General features: G+C 36.3%; 2 protein-coding genes across 3 annotated transcripts; both read left to right on the forward strand.

Annotated features, from left to right (window-relative positions):
* Positions 1–357: 357 nt before the first annotated feature.
* LOC133865273 (uncharacterized) lies at positions 358–6,189 on the forward strand. Of its 2 annotated transcripts, none has more exons than XM_062301652.1 (7): positions 358–513; positions 915–969; positions 1,067–1,176; positions 3,349–3,422; positions 3,503–3,606; positions 3,815–3,880; positions 5,748–6,189. In XM_062301652.1, the coding sequence occupies exons 3-7, from the start codon at positions 1,112–1,114 to the stop codon at positions 6,015–6,017; spliced, it is 579 nt and encodes a 192-aa protein (XP_062157636.1). In that variant the 5' UTR covers positions 358–513; positions 915–969; positions 1,067–1,111; the 3' UTR covers positions 6,018–6,189. The 2 variants fall into 2 exon arrangements, with proteins under 2 accessions (XP_062157636.1, XP_062157635.1); XM_062301651.1 differs by having other exon boundaries at positions 359–593.
* A 2,337-nt stretch (positions 6,190–8,526) lies between these two features.
* On the forward strand, positions 8,527–12,489 carry LOC133867197 (pentatricopeptide repeat-containing protein At4g30825, chloroplastic). Its single transcript, XM_062303908.1, has 2 exons — positions 8,527–11,794; positions 11,979–12,489. The coding sequence occupies exon 1, from the start codon at positions 8,849–8,851 to the stop codon at positions 11,606–11,608; it is 2,760 nt and encodes a 919-aa protein (XP_062159892.1). The 5' UTR covers positions 8,527–8,848; the 3' UTR covers positions 11,609–11,794; positions 11,979–12,489.
* Positions 12,490–13,914: the final 1,425 nt, after the last annotated feature.

The following is a 13,914-nucleotide window of genomic DNA, read 5'->3' on the forward strand; positions in this document are numbered from 1 at the left end:
ACTTTCATTGATAAAACCAACATTACAACATCAAACACTATAATGGTGAACATATTCAATCACCCTAAAGGTGTACATTCAACATGAGTCTAAAAAGACTCATATAAATATAGACAATTGCCATTAAAAAAAATTAGCCAACAAAATGGTGCTTCTGCATTGACATACACCTTTACTTGAACAGGAAGTCGGTCACACATTTTAGGCGAAAGCCAATAACTAGATTAATTCACGCACAAAGTAAATTGTAGGAGGAAAACACAAACAGAAACAATAAAGGAAAAGCTCAAAAGAGAAGCTGCCTAAGATATAGGCTTAGACGCAAAGCCATTGGGCCAGAAACCTTGGGATCCTTTCCAGGCCTCTTGCCGAGAGAATAGGTTCGGGTATTTTAACCTCGGTCCGAACACTCGCCCACGGCCCATCCTTCCTCGTCTTCTTCAACCAACCAGCCCCGACCGGCAGCCCCGTTCTCTGGTAGTTCCTGAATTGGTACCAGGCTGTGAAAACGGTGTATAACCTCTCTCTCTCTCTCTCTCTCTCTCTCTCTGTGTGATAAACTCGGGATCTACTAGCCTGATCAGAAATAACCGGTACCTGACCCAACTTTTTCACTTGTCTGATAAATTCAACACTTTTACCTTTACCCTTGATCAGCGTGCTTTGATCTACGCTTGCTTGCTTAGCAACATAAACCAGATTAGCAAAAAAATAACTCTTTTCCCATATGCATTATGCCACTGTAATTTCAGTCTATCTATCTAAAATGTCCCGATTCTCACAAGTTTCTTATTGCTAGAATAAAGTTCCTTTTTTTCGTCAAGTGGGTTCATCAGAGGTCAAGTTTTGGGTTTAGAAACATTAGTTCTATGTCCTTACTTTTGTTTTTGTTTTTGTTTTTGTTCTTTGTGCAGATATTTTTGAGGGCCTAACATCTGAGAGCCATCTTCAAAAGGTGTCACTGAATAGGTCTGGTTCAAGAAATTAGTTCTATCTGTATAATTCCTCTTTCACTTTGCTCTAGTCCAATGTACTTATGGACCTTTTGAATAATTGACATGTATAGGAGCAGAAAGAAAGTAAATAAGAAAAAGGCTGACGGGCATCAGAGATGGTGGTCTCCAGTTCTAATCCCCACAACAAGGAGATTGCCATCAGGAAGAGGATAACCAGCATGTAAAAGCTCTTTCTCTATGTGTGTGTGTGTGTGTGTGGTGTTTCCCTTTTTTGATGTGTAAACTGAAAACCCAAGAAGTGTCGTGTGAGTGCAATTGAGCCCTGACAATGTGGAAAACTAGTGCGTATGCATTTAAAATGAGCTCTTACTATGCTTTTGAGGAATTCCTTAGGTTTGAATTTTTTGGTAAGTAGAATTCCTTAGGTTTGAATTACTGAAGCTTGATTCTAGGTTAAGATATAATTCAGGTGTTATTAGGGTCTCGACTTTCAAGGTATTTGAACCAGTGTCAAAGGATGGTGTTAGGATTTGTGTTGGCATATTCAGTGTCAAAACTGGGTTGGTTGTATTTCTCGTTTAGTGGTACAATTGGTTTGAAGTTTGTGGTCCGAAAAAGTGATTCAGAGTGCAACACAGAACACATCGTCCACTATCACGTTCAAAGTATGTTCAAAAGAGCAAGCTCTACAGACTTCAAATTGCAAGGCATTGTGCTTCGATTGCAATGCCGTTCAAAGAAGGTTCAAACATGGGAATCAAGGAATCAAAAATTCAAGTTCCAGAATGTTAGAAGTGCTTCATAGAACCTTTTGTTTGTAGTGACATTCGAAGAATGTTCAAATGTAGCCCTCAATATTTCAAGCATAATTCTCCATTCGCAATGACATTCTAAGAATGTTCGAATGCCACACCAGCATGGGATAAACCTTGAAACCGATGCTAATGCTTGAACGACGCCTACTCACATTCGAACGCTTCCTTATCTGGTAGTGTTTTTATTAAACAGATCTTCTCATTAAACCTTTGTTTTCCTAGGGTATATATAAGCCTCAGGCTACATGATTTTCCGTAGACCCTCATGCCATTATTTTGTGCTCTTGAAGAAAACCTTAGAATCATTGTGCCTTCATTCTCTAACCTCTCCTATACTTCGTTAAACCACACAATCAAAAACAAACCTTTAGCCACTGGAGTTCCAGTTTCAGAGGAAGCTTGATAGAAGAATTGGCCAGAGTTCCGAAGGTACTGCTGTAGAGACAAATGGGTCTTTTATTGGGATACACATCGGGTTTAGTTACAAAGGTTTTGTAACTATAAACTGTGTAATTTGATTCTTCTATAATTGATGAGTTTCCTGGGTTCGGTTGCCGCTGAGTGGTTTTACTTTTGAAAAGTTCTTTAAAAGGTTTCCATTTCGTCGCTAAAATTGTTGTGTTTGATACTTTACTGCTTTATTTGATTTTGGTGATTGTGTGTGTAGTTGCAATATTTTTACTGGTTGTGATTGTTGGAAAACACCTATTTACCCTCCTCTAGGTGTTGTTTGGGGTTGTTGGGAGATATTCAGATGAAATTCATAATTTTTTACTCATGAGTAAGGATATTTGGGTCTTTTACAATACAATAGAGTACTATAAGTAATCAAGGGGTAGTAACTCGTATCACTGGGTGTTCTGCAGTATAAGACCTCCAGAAATGTATAAAATCATGGAACCATAGCTACACGATGATGAGCATCATCAGTCATCCATAAACTTTGGGTTTGCAGATGAAATCCTCTGAGAAGGGTTAGAATGATAGTTCCTGTGCCTTCAGAGGTTAGACTTAGGATACTGCAGATGATTCTAGATGTGTTGATTCTTCTTGTTATGCTAAGAAGAAGTTTGTATCACGGTTTATGTTCAAACTTGGATAGCTGTGGTATCTGTTTACATTCACTACACCGTTTGGTCTAATGCATTGTTACTGAAAAGGTCAAAAGACTCTGGTATGATTCTTCTGTAGAAAGTCCATGTTTTGGATTTTGTACTTCAGACTACCAACTTTTAACAAAATGCTAATCTAGAACCAGCGCACATCGATTCCTCTTTAAAGGGTATGTGGCAAATGCATGGACACCCCTTTTTAAAGAGGAAAGATGCCAATCTTGGAGTTGATTCAAATCAAGGGTTCAAAGCTTCCTATATATAGGACGGATGAAGAATTTTTGTTTTATCAACTTTTAGTCATCATTATAAGGTTTTGATAGCAATCCCAGAGAAATGTTTTGAAGAAATATGGAACATGTTTTAACGGTTGTGCTTTTTGCATTGGGTTCCAGTTTTAATTATCCACTATATATATATATATTATCATCCCTCATTATACTTCTCTATCTTACAATGTCGTAGATTTAATAAACGAGAAGATGATTTTCCATCCCTGAGAGAATACAATGATTACTTGGAGGAAGTGGAAGACATGAGTAAGTTCATAAATTGTCCTTCTTGAAACTCAGAATGTAAGAGTGTTTATTTTGACAAAAAGAAAACCATTCTGTTTCAGCATTTAACTTGATTGAAGGAATTGATGCCCCTGCTATTGAAGCAAAAATTGCACAGTACCAGGAAGAAAATGCCGAACAAATAATGATAAATAGAGCTCGGAAGGTACTTGAAAAAAATATTCTGTTTCTGCTCCTAACTTCTGCCACTTCTATCCCACACAAGTGGCTGTGATTTGTATTTATGCTTTTCAATTAATGCCATGGAGAAGAACAATTTATGCGATTTCCTAATGCTAGCTGTTGGTAAATTTGGTCATTTTTCCCTACTATTTACATAAAGGTTACTAATTCTCATGATATTAATCAAACAGGCTGAAGAATTGGCAGCAGCTCTGGCTGCAAGCAAGGGAAATCATGCTCAGAATGATACTGATGGGGTGAGAATGAGATTATTTTTCATAAATATCAAACTTGTCTTGAATCAGTGATTGTCATGTCAATCTCAGAAAGACTTAGAATTGACGTGATATACAAATTAACTACAAGCATTTGGTTGATATTGAATTGACTGTGATGACTGCTTCCAGTATTTCATATATTAAAATTTGACTGTATCCTTGGCTGTAACCGGAGCAAATCATGTAATTCACTTATTAATTGACAGGGAAAACAAGAAAAAAAAAATGATAGAAAAAAGGAAAAAGCAGTAGAGGCAAACTTGGGATCCTAAATTTGTTGTAAACTTTTGACAAAAATGTGCATGTTTGTGACATTTTATTTTTCAATCCTTGCTTTACTGAGCAGGACAATCACATTTTAATTTTCTAGTTGCAAACTTTTGAGCATAGTTTAAATTTTATGACCGCTTTTTCAAGCTTTGAGAATGGCTACCCATGCAAAAATGGTAAAAGAAGACAGTCTCTAAGCCACCCCCTTCTAGGAAACCACTTAGTTGGGACCAACATTGGTTGATGAACACTTTTTATTGATGTTTTGCAACGTCAACAGTTGCAACTGTATAGCATGTCTTTTGGAATGAGCCCATTTATGGAGCAATTTATTAGTATTTTATTGCAACTTCAAATCATTAGGGCTGCGTATGGAATACTAAATTTTGACTTAAATTAGATAATTTTATGAGTTCCTTGTGTATGTGTTACTCCAAGTTCAAACCCTTTTTTGATAAGTAAAGTATATTCAAAAAGCGCAAAGGGGCGCAACCCATAGTACACAGGACATATACATGAAGCCCCTAATTCAAAGAAACTCCAAGTTCAAACCCTACTTTGGTAAACTGACATTTTAGTTGTATGTTAAAACGTTAGAATTCTAGAATACCTTGAATGTGGTGATACAGTTCCTTTACATTGCATAGTTACTGTTTCTACTCAAATTCTAAGTTGATACTTCATATAATCACATTATTCTTGCTACTGCTACTTGGACTAGCCAATAATTTAAAGAGATGTCCTCAAATGTTTCTTAAAGGACACAGATTCATACTCTTGGAGCCTTTTAGCACTTCATCTTAAACCAAATAGGAGAGAAAAAATATATTTAAAGTATTTTGGGGGCAAGCATCCAACTCTGAAAACATAAGCTTGTATAAAGTATCATCGTATTGTAATAATTACATTCAAACAGTAAATGATGTCGACTATGTACTATTTTGTTTTGTTTAGAAGTGTACCTGTTGGTGTAAAGGACATTTTAATTGTGTTCTGTTGACTACCATTGTGAAGTAGTGGGATCAGTTTGTTGATCTAACTACTAATCGCTCACTCTTGACTTGAGAAAATCAGAGATGATACAACTCGATCTGTTTGCTATTATGGTTTTAACCTCAAAAAGTATTTGTGGGTTGAAAGACGGTGCCCGCACTGTTTTGCTTTGTTACTTTGAACCTGTAATACATACTAAGAACCTGTAAAAACTTACTTATCTATGGATGTAATGACTAGCTTGGACAGTTATGCCTGGCAATGATGGATGTCTTTTAGCTTTCATCTTTGTTGAACCCCTTTTCTTTTATTGCTACGGGAATTTGGTGAATATGTATTTTGGGAAACTTGTTATCCACTGATTGACAATCATAGGATGCCATAGAAGTTTAATGTGTGTAACATTGAGATTAACCTGATTATAGACGCAATACTTACTATAGCAATTGTCAATTTGCTTCTTTATTTTTCCTTCTTTGAAGATTGATGCCATGAGCCATTTTCTTTTGAATCACAATAATTTTCCCAGCCTAAGAGAGAGAAAAACATATTGATAACTCATTTTCTCTATCTACTGAGACAGGCTTCAAACCAAAGCTCTCAAACAGGATTTGGTACCGGTGCCCAGGGACAATATGCACCTACATTTGCTGGAGGGCAACCGCGACCGACAGGCATGGCCCCACAACCAATTCCTCTTGGAGGGGGATCTGACATGCACGGTTATCCCGTTGATGATGAGGAAATGATGAAGCTCCGAGCAGAGAGAGGGGGAAGGGCAGGAGGGTGGAGTGCAGAGCTTAGCAAGAGGAGGGCACTTGAAGAAGCATTTGGAAGCATCTGGATTTGTTAGGACCATTTTTTTTACTGTATTTTATGTCACCCAGGGTCCCCCATGTAAGGCAACAAAATTTTCTGTAAGGTTATGACAGAGAAATCTTAATTTTAACATTTTTTTTTTTTGGTTCTCCCACATTGAATGTAAATTTACATATGCTATGGAGATAAATTATTTCTTGAAACGATATAGAGGTTTGTGACTTGAGATGTGCTCTCTAGTCCCCATGGACCAACCTTTACTCCTGAATGCCCAAACTTAGAACAGGATAATATTCCATACTTCATGTGGAGCAGACGGTCAACTATTGAACAGATCAGGCCAAGTCATTATGTCCAAAGTGTAAACCACCTCCCATTCAATGTTCCGCAATTGGTACTACCAAACTACCTCATACTTTACTCACCCTTTAGACATTGAGGTACAAGATGGTGAAGGAACCAATAAGTTAGTTTTACTGAATATTCAGACCTAGGTATTTCTTTAAGGCAATAGCTTATTTAAAGAAAGACTCAAAAATGTTGATCACACTTTGCTCTCACTTATGAGCCTATCTCTTATTCAGTTTCGACAGTATCGTTTCTCCTTTTCCCACTTTTCCAATATTGTATAGAATATCTTTTATTAGTGGTTGTGATTGACCTATTTTTCTCAATCTTTTCGACCTTGGTTCCGTAGGAGCAAGTCAGAAAGATTGAGAAATAGAACCATCTGATTTGATTCGTTTTTAATAGCCATGAGATGATCATCTTAAGGTGATCCTTTTGTCGACGGATGCTCTTATTACACTCATAGACGGATGCTCCTATTACACTCATAGTCTCTCAAAGATGAGAACCAACTATGTAGCATCTATGAGCCTCTCTCTTATTCAGTTTCGACAGTGTTGTTTCTCCCTTTACCACTTTTCTAATGTTGTATAGAAAAGAAAAGAACAAAAGAACAAAAAAAAACATAGATTTACAGCATCTAAATAATGGCTTATATAACCTTGATCACTATTTTTCCATGTCCTTCGAAGCTACCTCTTGGAGATTTAGATGAGTTGTGGATCTAAGAGTCTCTAACATCAATTGTTTCTCATGGATTAAGTTAGCAACTGGGTCACCATCACAGAGTCTAGTCATGCATGGATGTGAGTGAAATTTGAACTCAAGACACAACTCCAAACTCTACAATTAGTAGAGAAAATCAAATTCCACTGTAAATCTCTATAAGGATAGGTAATACTGGTGGATTCTCTACAATTTTTGGGTATTTTATTTGTAGAATTCTTTAAATTTCAAATTAAATGATTGAGATTTTAACACGGCAACATTTCTCATTTTTATCAATCTAGTATTTATCAATATTTAGGATTTAAGAGATTCTACATAATAGAAAATTTTAAAAATTCTAGACGATCTTAATTTGGTGCTTTTGACTAATTTATGTACAATATTTTTAGAACATGTAGCCATCAAACCAAGGATAAAAGCAGGCTCGACTAAGTATCATAGAAGTTGTATAAACCCATATTTAACCTCTATAATTAACCATGACGATATAAAAAATAAAAAGAAAGGTACCCAAGAAAATCCAAGAACAAGTAGAAACACAAACAGTGTAGTCAGATAAGTACAGTTTTATTCAGAAATTGAATTGAAGTACTTTTCGTTCTAATTTAATCTATTAAACTGAGATATGAACTTAATACATGTAATTCGAACCCCTAAATAAAAATGTAGGACCCAAAAGAGTTATGCTACTATTCATACTCATTTATCACACATATTTTACACCGGATGACGTGACGTGTTTTAAATGACTTTTTATATTAGCCACTTAAAACAGAGTAATTCTCTACATACTCTCACTCTTACACTGATTAGGATCCTTTACAATTTCTTTAAAATTTGAAATTCTCAAATTTTAAAGATTTCAGGCTCTTTTTTACATCGAACAGCATAAAAAATGCAACATATTATATATATGACATGTTATCGAGGCAACGAAAATAAAAATAAAAAATAAAAAAATCATTACAAAATGCTTTTTCTTTCACTTTTGAAGAAACGCTTCTTCTTTATTAAACTAAAACACAGTTTTTTGCTCAAAGCTTTTATACGACATAAAATATAAGAATCTAATAAAAATATATTCAATTCTCATTGTTGTCATATTTTCAATATTTATAATATTTTTCATGTCGTTCGATGTACGAAACGGCCTAAATTTACATAATTTGAGAATCTATAATTTTTTAAGAAATTGTAAGGGATCCTGATCCCTCTTACACTCTCTGACGTCACTTAGAGAATGACTTTTAAAATTATCTTTGGACATGTGATGAATTATTATTAAATTTTGATTCAATGATAATTTTAAAAGCCACACCAAAGAGTATAAAATAATTTCTTCTTTAAAAAAATAATTTAAAATACGTTACGTCAATCAATATAAAATGAGCGTGAAGAATAATATTACTCCGACCGGAAACCCAAAAAGATACCATGACCAATAAGATAGCACATATCATATCAGCCGTAGAAAAAATCCTTGGTTCTTTTCGGTCAACTTGGGGAATTGATTTGTTTTGGGCTCTTCCACTCAGCTCAGGCCTCAGAGTATCGTCTAATAGCGGTTACTTTCCTCCACTGCTTCAACCTCCATTATCTCTTAACCCCCAAGGTTTGCCTATCATCACACGTACATTCCCTCTCTCTATCCCTCTTAGGCTTTCTTTTTCTGTCAAACCAAATGTTCTCAAACTGAATTTACACTTCTTTTGCGCTCACGAAATTTCACAAATCCAGAACAGACTGATGGATGCACGGAACCTGTATGCAAGTAGGTCACTGTGAACCATGGCTTCAATTAAACTTTCCATTTCCTTTGATAGATATGATTCAAAGAAGGTCAATGTAAATCCAGCTCAACTTTCGAATTTGTGCTCGGTTTCTTCGATTCTTAGCTACATCCATGTAAGTAGAGCTTGTAAAATCAATTCAGTGAATAGGGTCAATCACATTAAGGTCTCTCCGTTTGACACTGAATTGCCTGAAGTGACCGAATCTAATAAAGCTGATAGCGACGTTGTTTTGTCTCCAACTAAAGGTTTGGTAAAGGAGAGCTTGATTGAGAAAAACCCCAATTTTAAACGTGAAGTTGAAAAAGGGTTTCGGGGTACAAAGAAGGGGATTAAAAGGGAGGTGGGTTTGAAATTTAGGTACAGAAGGAATGGTGGTGACCGAGAAATAGAGAATTTGTTTGTGGGTGATGGTGAATTGGATGTTAATTACTCTGCTATTGGGTCAGACTTAAGTTTGGAGCAGTGTAATGCCATTTTGAAACGGCTAGAGAAGTGTAGTGATAACAATACTCTGGCGTTCTTTGAGTGGATGAGAAGCAATGGGAAGTTAGAGCAGAATGTATGTGCTCATTCTTTAGTTCTTCGGGTGCTTGGTAGAAGAGAAGATTGGGATGCAGCAGAGACGATGGTTCAGGAATTAAGTTCTAAATTGGGCTGTGAATTGGATTGCCGGGTTTTTAATACGGTTATTTATGCTTGTTATAAGTTGGGGCGAGTAGAGTTGGGTGCAAAGTGGTTTCGAATGATGTTGGAAAATGGGGTTCAGCCTAATGTTGCTACCTTTGGGATGCTTATGGGGCTTTACCAGAAGGGTTGGAGTGTTGAGGAGGCACAATTTACTTTTTGCCAAATGAGGAACTTTGGGATTGTTTGTCAGTCTGCATACTCAGCAATGATCACAATTTTTACCCGTTTGCGTTTGTATGACAAGGCGGAAGAGGTTATTCGCTTCATGAGAGAAGATAAAGTGTTACTAAATTTGGAGAATTGGTTAGTAATGCTGAATACATACTGTCACCAAGGCAAATTAGAGGAAGCTGAACTGGCATTATTCTCAATGCATGAAGCAGGGTTTTCCCCAAATATTGTTGCATACAATACATTGTTAACTGGGTATGGGAAGATATCCAACATGCATGCTGCTCAACGCGTATTTCTGAGCATCCATGAAGTTGGATTAGAGCCTGATGAAACTACTTACCGTTCCATGATTGAAGGTTGGGGTCGCGCTGACAATTATAAGGAGGCAGAATGGTATTTTAAGGAGCTCAAGCGGTCAGGATACAAGCCTAACTCGTCTAACTTGTACACGCTAATAAACTTGCAAGCCAGACATGAGCATGAAGAGGGTGCTCTAGAAACTCTTGATGATATGCTGAAGATGGGATGCCAATGTTCCTCCATCCTCGGAACTCTTTTGCAGGCATATGAGAGAGCTGGAAGGATTGATAAAGTGCCTCTGATATTGAAAGGTTCTTTATATCACCATGTTCTTGTTAATCAGACCTCTTGCTCTATTTTGGTCATGGCATATGTAAAACACTGCTTGGTGGATGATGCCATAAAAGTGTTGGGGGAGAAAGTCTGGAAGGATCTACTTTTCGAGAATAACTTGTATCATCTGTTGATTTGCTCATGCAAAGAGTTGGGTCATCTTGAGAATGCTGTTAAGATATACACTCAGATGCCCAAACATGATGACAACCCAAACTTGCACATTTCATGCACAATGATTGACATTTACAGTGTCATGGGTCTCTTCCCCGAAGCTGAGAAACTTTATCTGAAGTTGGTATCTTCAGGGATTCCCCTGGACATGATTGCTTTTAGCATTATTGTAAGAATGTATACCAAAGCCGGATCTTTGAGCAAGGCTTGCTCTGTTTTAGACATGATGGACAAGCAGAGGGACATCGTTCCAGACATTTATCTGTTCCGTGATATGCTCCGCATATATCAGCGATGTGGTATGCTGGATAAATTGGCAGGTGTATACTATAAAATTATGAAGAATGGAGTGACTTGGGATCAGGAAATGTACAATTGTGTGATAAACTGCTGTGCTCATGCTCTTCCAGTTGATGAGCTTTCCAGGATTTTTGATGAAATGCTTCAGCGAGGCTTTTCTCCTAATACTATTACCGTCAATGTCATGCTTAATGTTTATGGAAAATCCAAGCTTTTCATGAAAGCTAAAAGATTGTTCTGGATAGCCCAAAAAAGAGGCTTGGTCGATGTCATCTCTTACAATACTATTATAGCTGCATATGGCCAAAATAAAAAATTCAGAAACATGTCATCAACAGTTCAAAAGATGCAATTTAATGGATTTTCAGTTTCTCTTGAAGCCTACAATTGTATGTTGGATGCTTATGGGAAAGACAAACAAATGGAGATCTTTAGAAGCGTCTTACAGAGAATGAAGGAATCGAATTGTGCTTCTGACCACTACACATATAACATAATGATCAATATCTATGGAGAGCAAGGGTGGATAGCTGAAGTCACTGGCATTCTCTCAGAATTAAAAGAGCGTGGACTTGGACTTGATTTGTGCAGCTATAACACATTGATCAAGGCATATGGAATTGCAGGAATGGTTGAAGATGCTGTGCATTTGGTCAAGGAAATGAGAGAAAATGGGATAGAACCTGATAAGATAACCTACATCAATCTGATCACTGCACTGCAGAAGAATGATAAGTTTTTAGAGGCTGTTAAGTGGTCCTTGTGGATGAAGCAGATGGGTTGGTGACAGAGTTAATGTTACAATATTTCAGGGTTTGCTGCTTGTTACCGATATTAGCTGAAGCTCAAACAGCTTTCGTGAGATACTGCCAATGCATTTTATGCAATAATTAAGTAGGAAAATCTGTTGCCAAATCTGAATTAGACTGCCTTAGATTGCTGAGAACTTCTTGTTACTCTCTTTTGAAACAAGGTACAACTCTATTCTTTGAGGTTTCTGGTCAATGCATATGAATGTAGTTGGCATCAGATATCTTCGTCATTATGTTGATGACCCTGTTTGAAGTAAATACTCTACTATGCTTTTACATTTGTGTGCAGGCTGAATGATTTTGCAGATTCTAGCCTAAGACTAGTTTTTTGCTTTGACTGTTCAGGTAGCATTTCTGCTGATAATGTAGTTTATGAGGCTGAGATAAACCGTTCTTGACATCCAAGCCAAGCAGCAGCACAGAAAATTGGTATTGGCTTGTAATTTATGGGGCATGTCATTATGATTGATAGGTGTTGTATGTGCAAAATGAATGGGGAAACTGTATCTTCTCCACTATGAGGTTGCTCGTGCCTTATGGAATGCCATTTTTAGCCGCTTCAGCTTGTCTTGGGTTATCCCTCTTCGGATGGTAGATTTATTCGCTTGCTGGTGGACAGGTGGTCACTCTAGGAGTACTGTTGTGTGGAAGATGGTTCCTTCTTGCCTTATGTGGTGCTTGTGGAGGGAACGAAATGATAGAAACTTCGAGGACAAAGATAAGACGTTTGAGGAGCTCATAACTTCTTCTTTTTCTTTCTTTTTTTTTTTTTTTTTTTTTTTGTATATTCTTTGTTTACTTGGACTGCTGCGTTCTTAGCTCCCTTAGTGATTAAATTTCATGATTTTCTTTTTCTTTTTTCTTCTCCATCTTAGACGCTCTTCTTGTATATTCCATGTGTACTTGACTGCACTTTGCATTTTTTAATGATATTTAGCTTATCAAAAAAAAAAAAGGGGTACAAAAAAATGAAGGGGAGGTACCAAAGGACTCAAATGAGGCCGCAGATGTCACACATTTCTTAAGGGTAGATGCCACTAAGACTCAAACCTTGCAATGTAGTGTATTTCTGCTCATGAATCTATTGAAAAAAACTGTCTTCTATTAGAGAAAAAAGTTAATGCCAAAGCATATAGGACTGTACACCACCCCTACCAACGAAGATCAACCATTATCTACCATCATATTTGCCTCCAATGGAGAGCAGTTTTTCCCATCTGACCGCCAGTCAACAGCAGGCGGTGTTTGCCCATATCTGGACACGGGTGGACGGATAATGTCGCTTAATTGCCCGTCGAATCTGTTGCACACCAAATCTGATCCAAAAAATCAAAATCGAAACAAAACAAAGATCCAAAAAATCAAAATAAATAACATCATACCATAAATCCCCAACAAAAAATAAAATAAAATGAAATCAAAACAAATGACGAACTGGCATTTAGTGAAGTTAGATCTTACTCTTCCTTTAGATTCCAATTTTCCTTACGATGTTGAGAGAGAGAAGAATGAGAGAACTATTTAGGAGAAGAAAGGTAAAAACACAAAACAAGTAGGAAAACAAGTAAAAACACAAAACAAGTAACATAAAACACAAATTAATTTTTTTTTTTTTTTTTTTTCAATTTTAACTATCCATTAGAATTTCCCGTTAAATCCTATCAGAATTTCCAAAATACCCCCCATTTTTTTAGAAAAAAAAAAAAAAAAAAAATTGTAAGGATTTAGGTGTTGGTAAGAATTTAACAGAATTTGCAAAAATATACATACATGAATCTTTGCAATTTTTATATTTAACAAGAGTAAAAAAAAAATAATAATAATAAAAAACCAAGGATATTTTGGAAATTTTGATAGGATTTAACGGAAAATTTTAACATAGGGTTGAAATTGAAAAAAATTGAAAGATAGATACTTTAAATTCACATTTTTTGAAGTTTGAATACTTAATTGCAACAATGATGAAAAATTAGGGGTTATAAGTGAAGTTTTTCCAAACAAGTAAGATATTGAGTTAGAAAACCGTGATCGCTAGAAAATAGGTTAAAGCGAGAAAGATGAAAAGTAAAAATAGAGTCTTAAGAGACATATTTGGGTAATTATGCGAAGAACATAGAGGAAAAATACAATTATTCAAGATAACTCGAGAGTTGAAAAGATTGAGGGAATATTTGAGAGAGTCAAAGAGAGCCTTTTCTTTGCCGGAGAGAGAGAGAGAGAGAGAGAAAGGGAAAATGCGAAGTGAAAGGAGAAAGTGAAAATGTTTTTTAGAAAATTCCTT

The sequence above is a fragment of the Alnus glutinosa genome, chromosome 4 (assembly GCF_958979055.1).
Source record: "Alnus glutinosa chromosome 4, dhAlnGlut1.1, whole genome shotgun sequence".
NCBI lineage: Eukaryota > Viridiplantae > Streptophyta > Magnoliopsida > Fagales > Betulaceae > Alnus > Alnus glutinosa.

What these genes read in the sequence shown, in the direction of transcription:
- LOC133867197 (XM_062303908.1), top strand. Translation starts at nt 8,849, where the DNA reads ATGGCTTCAATTAAACTTTCCATTTCCTTTGATAGATATGATTCAAAG.
- LOC133865273 (XM_062301652.1), top strand. Translation starts at nt 1,112, where the DNA reads ATGGTGGTCTCCAGTTCTAATCCCCACAACAAGGAGATTGCCATCAGG. An exon ending in AGGAAGAGGATAACCAGCAT is followed by an intron (nt 1,177 to 3,348) that starts GTAAAAGCTCTT and finishes ACAATGTCGTAG; the next exon opens with ATTTAATAAACGAGAAGATG. An exon ending in CTCAGAATGATACTGATGGG is followed by an intron (nt 3,881 to 5,747) that starts GTGAGAATGAGA and finishes CTACTGAGACAG; the next exon opens with GCTTCAAACCAAAGCTCTCA.